General features: G+C 33.1%; 2 protein-coding genes across 2 annotated transcripts; both read right to left on the reverse strand.

Annotated features, from left to right (window-relative positions):
• Positions 1-1075: 1075 nt before the first annotated feature.
• Positions 1076-3780, reverse strand: LOC143635322 (pentatricopeptide repeat-containing protein At5g03800-like). The gene has a single exon (XM_077103181.1). It carries the CDS (start codon positions 3747-3749, stop codon positions 1206-1208), a length of 2544 nt encoding a protein of 847 aa, XP_076959296.1. The 5' UTR covers positions 3750-3780; the 3' UTR covers positions 1076-1205.
• Positions 3781-4974: 1194 nt separating this feature from the next.
• Positions 4975-9031, reverse strand: LOC143635323 (putative membrane protein At3g27390). The gene is made up of 9 exons (XM_077103183.1): positions 8781-9031; positions 8567-8675; positions 8190-8385; positions 7475-7608; positions 7077-7365; positions 6509-6615; positions 6244-6424; positions 5294-5742; positions 4975-5205 (listed from the first exon to the last, which is right to left on the reverse strand). Exons 1-9 carry the CDS (start codon positions 8863-8865, stop codon positions 5061-5063), a joined length of 1695 nt encoding a protein of 564 aa, XP_076959298.1. The 5' UTR covers positions 8866-9031; the 3' UTR covers positions 4975-5060.
• Positions 9032-14322: the final 5291 nt, after the last annotated feature.

The following is a 14322-nucleotide window of genomic DNA, read 5'->3' on the forward strand; positions in this document are numbered from 1 at the left end:
TTATAATATTGTATCTTCAATTCTTAATTTTTGTTGTTGTTGCGTTAAGCTAATTGATGATTTCCACCTCTACATGTTGTAAATACACTTTGGGTGACTTTGACCCGTTTTTATTCATTTATGTTTTTTTTAGTTTTATGTGTTTGACCCATTTGGAAATGATACATTCAAAATGTCCAGTTGAACCCATCATGTTCTGCCTAATGCAATGGGAGAGGTGATAGAGATACCCTTCAAGTGGCTTGAAGTCAATTACTATTTTTAGTAAACGAGCCAGAATTAGCTACTTTAATAAACGGGTAAAACTCATTATTTTATGTAACGTGTCACACTCATCATTTTTAGTAAACGAGTCAAAAGTAGCATTTTTTCTTAACGTATCAAAATTATAGTTTAGTAAACGGGTCAACATTGGCGTTTTTAGTAAACGGGCAAAACATATCACTTTCAATAAAATGGATCGAAATTACCATTTGAGTTAACGGGTCAAAATTATCCTCTTAAAGATTTACACACCTTGGGCGACTTTAAATCCGTTCAAAAAACACAGGCGAGAAAAAAACCGGATACTAGAAAAAAATAAAAATTATATGATGCATATAAAATTAATAAATTACACACAAATGCCCATCAGTTAGACGCCGTCCACAACATAAATCGGGCCAATAGTCGAGACCAATGAGGGGTTTGCGGAGGCCAAAACGAATTAAAGAGTAGTTAGTAGATAACGGTCAATTTATCAATTTGAAGTAAGCTCGTCTGTTATGTTTGTTAATTTCCCATCATTTACTCAGTTTTTTAGAGTGAACATTTCAGTTAAGTTTTAATTTTATTATTTTGGAACCCAGACTAGGACGCTATAATCTTGATACTTTTGGTTAATGGATACAGGAACCCGAGTTCAAAACATATTTATGGTTATACAAATACAGAAGTTATTTGGAGGACTCTACCTCAGTTAGCAGAACCTAAAGATGCATCATTTTTAGTGGCATTCAACCCATCAGCCCGTTAAAGTTAGAAACAAAAACAAAAAAAAACAATTAGCCCGTTTAATCGTTTATAAATAAACGAGATAAAAATGCCACCTCTAGTCAATTACAGAGAGAGATTTCTATTTGAAGAGCAACTAATCATAAATATTACATATGCAACATATATAATATTTCACAACAAAACACACATATGTTCATAGTTTACATACATCACTTGCCTTTACATGTACACTCACCGTTAACAAAACAATGGAATCCTGATGCATCCCTGATATGAATCTCCCTCTTGGTAACAATAGAAACATGCTTAAAAAAGCTATGGCAATCCCCACATAACATAATATTCTTCATAACACGAACCGGCATTCGACTTTTGGTCATTAAAAGACCATAAGTGACAGCTAATTTTGCACTATGGTAGAATAAAAAATCCCTTTTTTGATGTTCCTCCACTTCATGAAGCACAAAACTGGTATCTGGTACATAACCGATTTTTAAACATTCCAAAACCAGTATATCTAGCCCACTGTATATATCCTTAAAACGTGCATGTGACTTGTCTCGCGCATAAAACGAATGAACCTCGTTCTCAACAATAATCCAACTTTTTCCAGGTCGTTTTTGAAAACCCTTTTCCCTCATTTCTTCACGAGTCGTTTCAGAACAATTCCATCTTCCAGATGCCGAGTATAAGTTAGATACAAGTATGTATGTAGAAGCGTCGTTTGGCTTTTTAGCAAGAATCTCTTTTGCAGCCCTTTTGCCAATAGTAGTGTTCATATGAACCCTACAGTTGTCAAGTAAAGCCCTCCATACAAACGGGTCCGGCTCATATGGCATTTTGTTTATAATATCCTCGGCCTCTTCAAGTAAACCCCATTTGCCAAAAACATTAACCAATGAGGCGTAATGATTTAAATCCGGTTCAATGTTGTAAGCGGTGTTCATTGAGTGAAAGAATGTGTAACACTCATTAACCATGTTTGAGGTAGTGTGCGTGTATGCTGAGGTTATCAAAAGGGTAGTTATGGAATTTGGATTTATGTTTTTTCTTTTCATATTTTCCCATAGATCTAATGCTTCATCACCTTGCTTGTGAAAAATATAACCGCCCATCAAACTATTCCATGAAACAATATCGTGCCATTTCATGTTATTGAAAACGTTAAACGCCGCAGTCATGTTGCCACATTTGCTGTACATCGAAATTAACGCATTTCCTACTTTTATATCACGGAGTAAATCTAACTTAAAAGCAGTAGAATGAATTTGCTCCCCGATTCTGTCAAACCCTAGTGTTGCACAAATACCAAGAACCGTAGTTGATATAACTTCATCAATGAATATATGTTGTTCAGCTTGACCTTCGTAGAATAATGAAATTGCTTCATCTAGAAGCTCGTTTCTAGCATATCCGCAAATCATTGATGTCCATATGCTTGAACTCGAATGGGTTAACGACTTGGAGTGGAAAATGGTCTCTGCATCAGCTAGTCTTCCACACTTTGAGCACATATCAAGCAATGCAGACTCAATACGGTCATTTGACTCGAACCCGCACTTTAACACAAACCCGTGTATCTGTTTGCTGGTGCGTTTATCTGCATGCAACCCGCACGCGTTGACTAGGATAGTTAATGAGAAATCATCCAACTCTACACCTTCTTTTATCATTCTGCAAAACATTAACAAAGCTCTAGACGGGACACCGTTCTGGCAAAACCCTTGTAACAAGGCATTATAAGAGTGACAGTTTCTCTCAGGCATTTCATCAAACACCTTCTGTGCCATTTCAATATGTCCAGATTGCATATAAGCAGATACCATTTGTGTCCATGTTATTACATCCTTAACAGGCATTGAATCAAACAAACATACTACATCCTTTATGCTACCCCACTTGCTATAGAACCCAATTAATGCATTACCAACACTCAGATTGTTTTGTAAACCGAATTTTAACGCACACGCGTGAACTTCACGGGCTTCCAAGATTGTAGCATGTTCTGCGCAAGCAGTTAAAACAGTCGAAAGCGTAAACCGGTCCGGTTGAATCCCACCCGTCCGTAACAAATCCCGAAACAATTCCAAACCTTTTTCATACTCACACTCCTTCACCAAACCCGAAATCACCGTGTTCCAAGAAGAAACATCTCTCTCAGGCATTTCATCAAACACCTTAAGTGCATAACCCAAACACCCACATTTACAATAAAACCCCATCAAAGCATTCGAAACAAAAGTATCATCCACACACCCAGTTTTCACAGCTAAACAATGAACCTGACAACCCAATTCGAAATCCAAAACATTCCCACAAGCAGTCAACATAGCCACAAAACTATACTCATTAGGGTCAATACCCAGTTCCCTCATTTGAAAAAACAATTTCACAGCTTCAATCTCTCGATTGGACTTGGCTAACCAAGAGACCATTGCCGTGTATGTAACCACATCTGGGTTATTAACAGAATTGAATAATTTGAAGGCGTGAGTTGTGAGGCCCAAATTGAGATAAGATGTGATAAGGGTGTTGAACAGGTAAGGTGGGTTTTGTTGAAGCTTGAGAATTGAGGCGTGGATTGCCATGGTGAGTTGGTTGTTGTCATTTTGGACAGCGAGATTGAGTAAATTGGTGTAGTCTTTGGGGGTTTTAGAGAGAGAAAGAGAGCGTGAGTGTGAGATTGAGGATTGTGGTAAAGAATGGTGACGATGGAGAGAGGCTGCTGTGGATGGGAGGTTTATTGCAGCCATGTATGAAGAACAACAGCTAAATGCATCACCTTCATATATACGGAGAGAAGCGAATCTTGTGAATCTTTAACTTTTACTTCTTTTCGACTTCAATATTTTAATTTCACATCACACAAACGAGTTAAGGCTAAGCCTTGGCTTGTTTAAGGTACTAGACGAGGTCGAGATGAGTTTAGGGTCGTTTGTGTTTTTTTTCTCAAAAATGCATTAAAAAAGAAAAATGTGTATAATTTAATTAAAAGATAATAAAAGAAGTTTAGCCGAAGTGTGAAAAAGCAACTCACGAGCCTAGCTCAAGTTAAGAAAAAAAGCTTGAACAAGCTTGGGCTTAGAATGTTTACACCCCTAAATTAAAAACCCATAAACAAAACCAATAACATTTGAGTTCTAACTTTTAAGCAATATTCAAATAATAAACTATTATAAGATATTATTAAAGCATGAAAGCTAAGGACATAAAATTGTTAGTGGCTATCGGTTGGAGACAGGTTTCGAACTTGTATATCTTGTATAGAGGTGTCAGACTCAACTTAGACAACTGATTGTTATAATTTGTTAAGAGTGTACGGACAAAATACCGAATCACGTACAAATACCCAAACAGACCGAATCAAATAAAAAAAACTATATCTACACTCAAAAACCCCAAAATATTCCATAAACCATAATCTGGTAAAGAAATCTCTGTTAAGTCAATGTAATTACCACAACCAAGGTTAAATAACGATAATGTCGATCATCAATTACTAAATTTGCACCATCAACAATAAATCGTACTCAATCCTGGCAAAAATAAATGTGTACTACGTTGACTACACATGCATTGTTGGGGGATGACGTTTGACAACATAAAAAACATTTTACATGGAACATGTTGTTAGCGGTCACAAGTTGTTGTAATAAAATAATTTAATGTTGGTAGCTTCACAAACCTTGAATATATGCATGTTTTACCGGTAAAATAGATGCAATACAAGACTTGAAATAAAAACACTTTACCTGTTTGTTATGTTTTGACAATGTTTAAATGTTATTTGGTCAAAAATCTTGTATAAATCTAACAATGAATATAAAATACTAAGAAGAAGTATTATAACATTGGCCATATGTTTCAAGTGTATGAACTTAGTGAAATGACATGAGGTTACGGGAAGCCATAAAAAAAATCTAAGATCATGATTGTACACTAAAAGATAGAAATTCTTCTATGTAAATCAGCCCCCAACCTTTTGTACAAACCAAAACAAGTATATAAGCAACAAAACCACAAAAAGAATATGAACAAACACTTGGATTCATATCAAAATTTTCCTACACACTTGCAACTGATCTCATAGACATAGACCGCGTTGTCCCGTCCTTAGCCATACAATATAGGATCAACTTCTTGATCACTTGTCGATACTTTCTTCTGAAAGTTGGCAGCTTCGTTGCACCACGTGTTAGCCCTATCAACCTGCCAAAACGATTCTTAAACATCAATAAACGAACCACATAAAACTAGCATATATATATATATATATATATGCAAAAACAATTTCTACCTTCTGCCGATCCCTTGAATCTGAGCTAACCTAAGAGGTTCTTCAGGTACATAACTACCATTATTCCAAGATTCCATACGTTGTGTATCGCTTCCAAACAGAATTACTTTCTCTAAATACCTTATCTCCCCTTCACTCAACTGGATCACTCTAATTTGTTCTTTGATGACCAATATAGGGTGAAAGAACCAGTCTAGTAATCTATCTTGGGGTCGATTCAAATGGGTTATTTCAAGCCCATCAAGAAGCACTAGACCCTCGGAACCAACTTTGATCGAGCGAAGAAGATTCTGGAAGAACGAGTAACAAGGTAACCCGATACCAATGATGGCTGACTCGTTTCCTTTTTTGGCGTTTAACCAATCATAAAGCTCACCGGGTGCTATCACATTTGCATCAAGTAGTTCCTTCCCCACACTTTCAGTAGATTGCATCAGGTTTCCCCAAACCTATATAATAACAGTATTATTTTTTTATATTACGTATTTTGGAAAATATATCTGTAATGTTGTTTGGATAAAAATATTATTAATCATAACAAAATTTTATAAAACACATAACCAAGCAGAGAATAAATAAGCCTGAGCCCACCTCAAGATCAAGCCTAGAAACCCAATCCCAATATTACTTGTTATAAGTCCACTTAGTATCGTGGGCCCAATTCCGTACAGCAGTATTTTACAAGAGCCCACTTAAAAACAAGGCAAGGACTGCCAAGTGCCAAGGACTAATCAAGACAAAGAATGGGCCTAAGATCAGGCCTAGAAGACCAATCACATGTGACTTAGTATTTAACAAGAGGCCAGATAAGAACAGGGCTGGGACTAATTTATACAGATAATTGGCCCATTAGGCCCAAAGGCCCAAATCTGTGATCACTTTTTTTAGCTAAAACATTTTCTTATATTGTTTTGTAATCTGTACTTGTAATAAATGGTTTCTTGGATTACCTGCACCATTTTAACTTCCCTTATAACCTCCCTAACCGATCTCGATGATGACAAACTAGGCATCAACATTACACCAGGAGCTTGCATCGGATGACCACCGTGTTTGCTATCAGATGACCGACTGTCGCCAACAACTGAAACATCTGTTGAATGTGAAACTCCTTTCTTTCGGTATTTTGGCCTATAAACAAAATAAAGTATGCTACAAGTGTTAAAAAGTTTTATAAAGAAAATAATAACTAATAATTAAATAATGAGCTCTCACTTGGGGAATACAGAACCCTCTCTAAGATACAACCAGTCATTGGTATACTCATCAAACTCGGCAACCATTGCGATTACATAAGCAGCACCCCTCTTGAAAGACCTTTCCTGTACTTCCACCCATATAACATAAGTTCAATTTAGGGATATTTATAGGCTCATGTTCTTGGGTTGACGAGTTAAACCAGACACGAACTAGAAAAGTTTATACAAACCCAAAAACTGTATCAAACACATGAACCCAAATACAACATGAGTTTTCATGATATTGCTAGAACATGGTCAGTTTAAGCCCAAAAAAAATGTGTTCATTTTGCATATTAATACTAGTTACAAATTAAAATAATGAAATGTATATAAAAATAATTATGCTTCAGCTAGAAAAACTGATGCTACTTTCTCTTTTATCTTTTACATGTTGCCATAAAAGTCAAATCAAGTTTGACTCTTGAAGTCAAACGTTAATCTAAAAAAAAGTAATTCTTATGACCTTTGAAGTTATGTTAGTGCACGGTTTTGACGTAATTACAAGTTAAAAATGGATCTAAAAGGAGGGTTTGAGCCCAAACCTGATAGACAATAGCTGAGCCATACAAGCCAACTAAAATGCCTGAAACAATAGCCATGATAACACTCCCAATGACAACAATAGGCCATACAAGAATGGTTACACCAGCAATCGGTATGCATGCAGTTTCAAGAAACGGGCCTTCTCGACTAATCAAATCATGAATGAGTCTTTGCCACCCTTTAAACAACATGTACGGACTCTTTACTACCGCAATCGCAGTGAACATAGGAACATCAACAATTATTCCCAATAATCCCACAATTATGCATGCTGGCACATGAATCAACCTGAAATCCATAATTATAAAATATCGGTGAAATTTGTATATTTAACCAGACTACAAGGACCATTTGTGTAAATTATTCGTATCACGGTTAACACATATGTGGCATGTACCTAAGAGTTTTAAGCTCATCAGAAGAGGGGGTTTCTCGAAGTTCCTTCAAGTAGAGCGGGTAAGAATGATAACAAATGTCAGCAAAATCTCTAACGACCGTACAACTTCCTTTAATCGTGCCCTGTGTTCCATCCTATTGACATTCAATTCAAACATTTTAATCCCATATGTGTATGTAAACAACCATAAGACCATTCAACACAACCAATATATGTAGAGAACTATAAGATTATTATAACCATTCACAATAAGAAGACCCAAAAATACAAACGTGTCTAGTTAGTTGTCAAATAAAAAAAAACATTCACTCTTCGGAAACCCCAAAATCCCACCCAATGAGAAGCCCAATAACACAAAAGAAAAAAAGGCTTCGTCAAAAAGACACGGGACCACCACTATCAGGTTTTGGACGTTCTTTGCCATAATCGTCCACCCTAAAACTAACCCACCCTCAATAGCAAGAATTGCAAAAACCGTCACCTAAGCATCTAAATCCGGGCAACAACTCCTTATTGGAGTTGCCTTTTACATATTGTTTTGGTTGTGATAGATAAGTGAGTTATATAACTACATAACATTGTTTTTCTCTCTCCCACTATATCTTACATACATTGTGTTTACGTGGTTGTTACAGTTTTCCACTTAAAATTGGTTTTGTATTAAATAGTTCTTGTCTATGCATGTTAAAAATTAATGGGATAAGGGTATACTTACCACAATGCAGTGATAGAACTTATTAGATTCATCTTCTTGTCTAAAAGCTTCAAAAGATGAAATCAATGGAGTAAAGAAACCATAACCAATACCAACAAGAACACTGCCTCCTATGCTTAGACTCAACCAAAGCCCAAACAGAACAGGCAAACCAAACAAGAAGGCTACTTTCAATGGTGCATCAAATCTATGATACCTGTCATTTAAATCAAAAATAAAACATATAAGTTAAAAATCAAAGCCCAAAATTGACTTTGAAAAGTCACATCACTCATTTCAAAATCAACTCCAAAAAGAGAAAATTATTGCACCAAAACACTTGATTTTGTCCCAAAAATACCAAAAAGAAAAAAAATATAGAAATAAGAACATCATACTTGAGAAGGGTGTAGACGGTCCAAACAACATGTGTAGGAAACAGAGCTAGAATCACCACAACATTTCCTATAATAAGAATCAAAGCCGCAATCGGACCGACCAATATACCTGCATCGATATTCATACATACATAAAATCAGCCTGCAAATTCACATGAATAAAAACAGAGTCAAGGTGATCAAACAACAAAAAAAAAGTCAAATTTGTACTAACTTTTAAGAACACCAAAGAACAGAGCAGAACAGAAGGCGAAAACGACATAGATGATCTTCAACCAATCCGGCAACACGTTTAGCATACTTTGTTTAATGATCAAACAGCATAACCCAATTGAAATTTAACTCCAACACTCTAATTTGATCAAGAATATATGACTTTTTGCTAGAATCAAGAAGAAATTGGAAGGAATCTTGATATGAAGAACAGAGCATAAGGTTGAACCACAGGGGAGATATGAAGTTTAATTGGAATGGAATCAATGTGTTTTGTCTTGGTTTTAAATATTATGACTTGATTTTATTTGATAATCATTTTTTTTAATATTATGGGGTGTCTGGGATTGCTTTTTAAAAGTGCTTATGGCTTTTTAGAGATGTAAAATATCCAAAATCCCCTCCAAAAACACTTTAAAAAAGCAATCCCAAACATGCTCTTTATATTCAAATGTCACTTATAGCTTTTCAACTGCTATTGTATTATTTTACATAATTTTGTTTTTACTTTATTTTCTAATTAGTTTTTAATTATTTTATTTCCATGACATTTCCATGAGGTATTAGATTAAAGAAAGAACTTTTAGATAATCAAACTCTCAATTATTTAACAAGTGATTACAACTTAAAAGTTAAGCATGATAATTTTTTGTATATTAGCCTCTTTAACTAGCATATTTGGATAACATCTTGGTTGAATAATGACAAGACCTAAAGTTTTATGGCACATCAATTCTTTAATGTTATTAGGTCATTTAACATATTTTTAGGGATGAGTATGAGTTGGTTATGGTGTAAGACAAAAGCTAAAATCTAAACATGTTTCTATAATAACTGGAATCTATTCGGTTAAAGTCGGTTCACTTATTCGGATTTCGCTAAAGTCGATTAGCTTATTCTCCTAACAATGTAGTATGATTATTTTTAAGTCAATACATTTACCCAAGTTATGGGGTTTGATTCCAACAAACACTGCTTCTACTTGCATTCACATATGTTACTGCTATTAGTAAATTGTAGATATCCTTAATATTTAGCTAACAAAACAAATTTATTTATAAATTTTATTTATTTTTTTAAAGTATCTTATATCTCATTACCCGTATCTATCTTTATCTTTATTCAGTTACATAATATTTTTTTGATTTTTTTAGTTATCTTTTGACTTTCTTTCATTGAAAAACACTACACAAATAATGAAATTGAAAAAGTGAGTCTAAATTTCTATCATTATTTTTGAAAGTGCTATAGATTATATAATTAGATGAAACCATTAAAAAATATTTCAAATTATTGGATGGGATTAATATAAAGGATGAGATTTGAATTCTTTAAAAATTGTTTATTTAGTGTCGAACAATCCATTCTGGCATTGGTTTGCTATGGATAAAATTGTGAACGACACATTGAATTTTAATGTTACAAACAAAGTGAAAGGTTATTTGTTCATACGATAATCCAAACACTTTACAAGAAGTTATATTTGTCGAAAATATTGTGAGCGATAAAAAGTGCGGGACCCTATTCCTCTGTCCTAAGCTTTCTATGAGGAATGACAAAGCACGTTATTAATAAACCTAACGCATAAGGAGTCAAGGTCGTATATGATAGCGACCATCAAGTTGGAAATCCGTTAACAATCAGGTGTGAGTTTCCTTTATTGAAGCTGAAATATAGGCATTTTTATATTTTTTACCTTTTAATCACTTAATTCTAGCTAAATATGTGTTGAAAATGATATTAGATTGAGGGTTTGTGCTATGTGGTGAACAATTATGTAGATTTAGGAATATTAGAAAGTTCTCTGCTAGCCAATAAAATATATATATATATACATTGGGGGTGGCCAGTTAATAAGGTTTAGTATTTTTAACAAACCCTAATGATACTAAAGTTTTTTATTATCTTGGTAAAATTATTGTTGTGTATAATAGATAAGTCACACCCTGGATATTTTTGGGAATTTATTAGGCTAGCCTACAACCTAAAGTATACACATATTAAAGAATCTCAAACAGCTACTTAAAAAATATCCAAAGATTTTTAAAAGCTTATCCGAATCCAAATCTGAATACTTCGGTTATTGAAATTTTCAGATAACTCAGATTCAAGTTTGAATTCGGATTTTTTTACAACCCTAAATTTATGGGATGCTTGGGATTTCTTATTTTAGCCTACTTATAACTTTTTGAAAAGTTATACAGGTGTTTGGAATTGCTTGTTGTGTGAAAGAAAAGTTGATAAGTCGCAAACTTGCAACTTATAACTTTTTTCAAAAGTCATAAGGAGATAAAAATAAAGAATTCCAAACACCCCCTTAGAATGTTTACGTTATAACTTTCTTCTTGTCTTCATATACATAATCAATGTATAGAACACCTAACAAGTTATTCCTTGCATTATATGCTATCAGGGTGTTGTGGTTTTTGTCTTCTTTTTTATCTCCTTATCTCTCTACTTTCGCTAGCGACACTAAATCATGGTTGGTCATCAAAAGGCATTGTTAGCTTAGATTTAGAAAGAATCCAAAGAAAGAAGAATTTCATCAATCCAAACTAATTGAGGGGTGCTTGGTGTAATTGTATAATTGTATTATAACGACTTATTTAAGCTGTTACAAGGATTACATAGTTACAGTTATAGTCCTTCTAAAGTGCAAGCTATTACAAGAATTACATAGTTCAATGTTGCAAAAGTAGCTAGGCGGTCCCTAGGCGGCCAACCCCCTTGGAGAAAGTACTCGGAGTACTCGGGGAGTAATCGGAGAGTACTCGGACATGGAAAATATAAAGAAAATTAATATTTGGTTATTATATATATGTCAAATATCATAAGTTTACTAATATTTATAACAAAATAGGTTAATACCAATATAAATAAAAGAAATATATTTTTAAATATAAAATATTCTAAAAATTACTAATCATTAATTAAAAAAATAATATTTGTTCTTTAATATTATTGACATAACAAATATGTTTTATTTTTTAATCAAAATCGGTCCAAGTTCACCGATAAGATGTGATTCTAGCTGAGGTTCACCACATTTGACTGATTCTTAGGAACTAGGCGGATTTAAAGAAACTCGCCTCGATGACATACCTTGTAGCGAGTACTCGGAGAGTACTCGGCCTTGTAATCCTACTTTTACAACATTGACATAGTTACATAATTAAGTTGCATTACTCTTCATCAATCATTCCACTTGTGTGATAACGTTCTTTCTCTTCTTATTCCACTCATCTTTTTCGGAAAAAAACACACACACACGTGTCTATAGGTTTTAATTGTTTACTTTCTTATTTCTTTCTTGAGATGGCATCTTCTTGTACTAACAAGCATGCAAGAGTTGTGTTCGGGCCGTGGGAAGCCAAGATTTTCAGGCTCACTAGTAATTCCATGTCGAAATGAAGATCATATAAAATTTATGGATACACGCGAGGTTTTATCCGCCAACCTGTAAGCACGTCTAATTTAACACCTTTTAACTAAATTTAAAACTGAATTAGTTGAAAATACATGGTATAAATGGGTAGTCGTCTTTCTAGAATCTAGGTCTCCAATAAGTAATGTTCCTCGATTTGACATGTATATATGTAGCATGCATGTATATTGACATTAATTATATTTATGTTACCCAATGGCTTGTAGCCTCATTGAATATGTGCTTTTTAGAAGGAAACTCTAATTTGATAACAATTTTTAGATTTCAGTTCCTTTTCACTTCATATTATGCTTTCTTGGTTGTACCATATGCTGTGATTATTGTTACCAACATTTATTCTTGGTTTAGTCACTAGTTATCTAGATGATTATTATTCCATGTCTCTTAGAGCATTCTTAGCTCTTGCCCTATAATTATATGTGTGAGTTTTGTAAATTATAATGTATGCTGATGAGTGGTTGTGAGTGAAGAAACATGTTACGTGTGAAAGTAATATATTTTAAAGTGGTTGTTAGTGGATAAGATAATAGATAATAATAAAGGTATAAAAACATTATTTAATTAAACAAAGGAAAGAAAATATAGTTAGTTTTAATATAATTATATGGATATAAGGATAGAAATGAGTTGGGAACTCTTATCATACATACATCAAACACATCTACGTATATCAAAATATTATTATATCAAATAAATTTTATTACATGTTGGATTAAATAAATTAGGTAATTAAATGTAGGGTCAAGTTATTTTATAAAAGGGAATAACAATGAGAAGAATAAGAAAGATTTGTAATGACAAAAAAAACTAAAAAGTGATAAAAAATCATAACTCAAAATTTAATAAACAAAGAGAAAAAAAAAGTAAAAACATAATAATGTCTCTAACGCCTTCCTCATTTAAAAACAAAAAAAACAATGTCGAGGAAAAAATATTATTGTGTCTTTTATGTATCATTGTGTTTTTTGTCATTAATTGTGTCTTTTTTCATTAACATTGTTTATTTTTTTCTTGATATTGTGTTATATTACTCAATATTGTATTACATTTTATTCGATATTGTGCTATATTTTGCTATCAATTGTGTATTCTTTATTTATACTTGTTTCTTTTGTTAATTTTCGTTATTGTGTCTTTTTTCTCGGCATTGTGTCTTTTCGTCCTTTTTTTACGGGAAAGATGAAGGAAACGTTTTAGTTTTTAAAATCTTTTCGTTTCATATTTGTATATTGAGTTATGATTTTTAATATTATTATTTTATTTTTTGGTTTTTTATGGCCGTAAATCTTTCTCACACTTTTTATTTTTGTCTCCATTTGTGATTTAACTTTTCCCTTAAAAGTATACGAAATTTATAAACTACTTACTCTTTTATTTTACAAATTTTATACAACGTTTTATAAAAGTTTACAACTTTTACAATTTTTAAAGCTCTTTTTACAAATTATATACACAATATTTATAAATTAGTTTCCATAACAATAAAGATATACTTAGAAACTTGTTTATTTTTACTTTATAAAAATTGACTAAGCCACATAGAGTTTCATTAGAATATCATATCGCAAGTTGACCCGTCTAACGTGTCTAGAGTTTAGTGTTTTTACGTGTGCGTTTCAATAGCTCGTCGCAACACACGGTTGTAAATGCTAGAGTAGACACAAAATGAAAAGCCACATAGGCACCAAATGTTATACTACATGCACTAAAGATTGTACCAAACACCTATCCAGGATCCGTGTTACAAAAGGCATAAAAATATGCATACATGTGTAGACCCACTTTATAGTATAGAATAAATGAGTCAATTCACAAACCTATTTCATAGAATTGAACGTAAATCTGTTTAATTAAACATGTTTATAGATTCAACCGAAGATTAAATTAAATATGTTTACGTACTGGAACTCAAATCCATAAATTTTTAGTTATATTCATGTTTGTGAGAGAAACTCTTGGATTTAAATGATTTTCACGTGTTATAAAAATGATAAAAGACTATGTGTCAGATGACATTTATGATCAAACATTCAATTTAATATTTGTTGACGATACGCATTAATCAAGTGCAATTTGAAAGTAGAGTAATTGGGATAAA

This window comes from Bidens hawaiensis, unplaced genomic scaffold (genome assembly GCF_021521415.1).
Source record: "Bidens hawaiensis isolate Kalapana, Puna unplaced genomic scaffold, B.hawaiensis_p1.1 tig00007430_1, whole genome shotgun sequence".
Lineage (NCBI taxonomy): Eukaryota > Viridiplantae > Streptophyta > Magnoliopsida > Asterales > Asteraceae > Bidens > Bidens hawaiensis.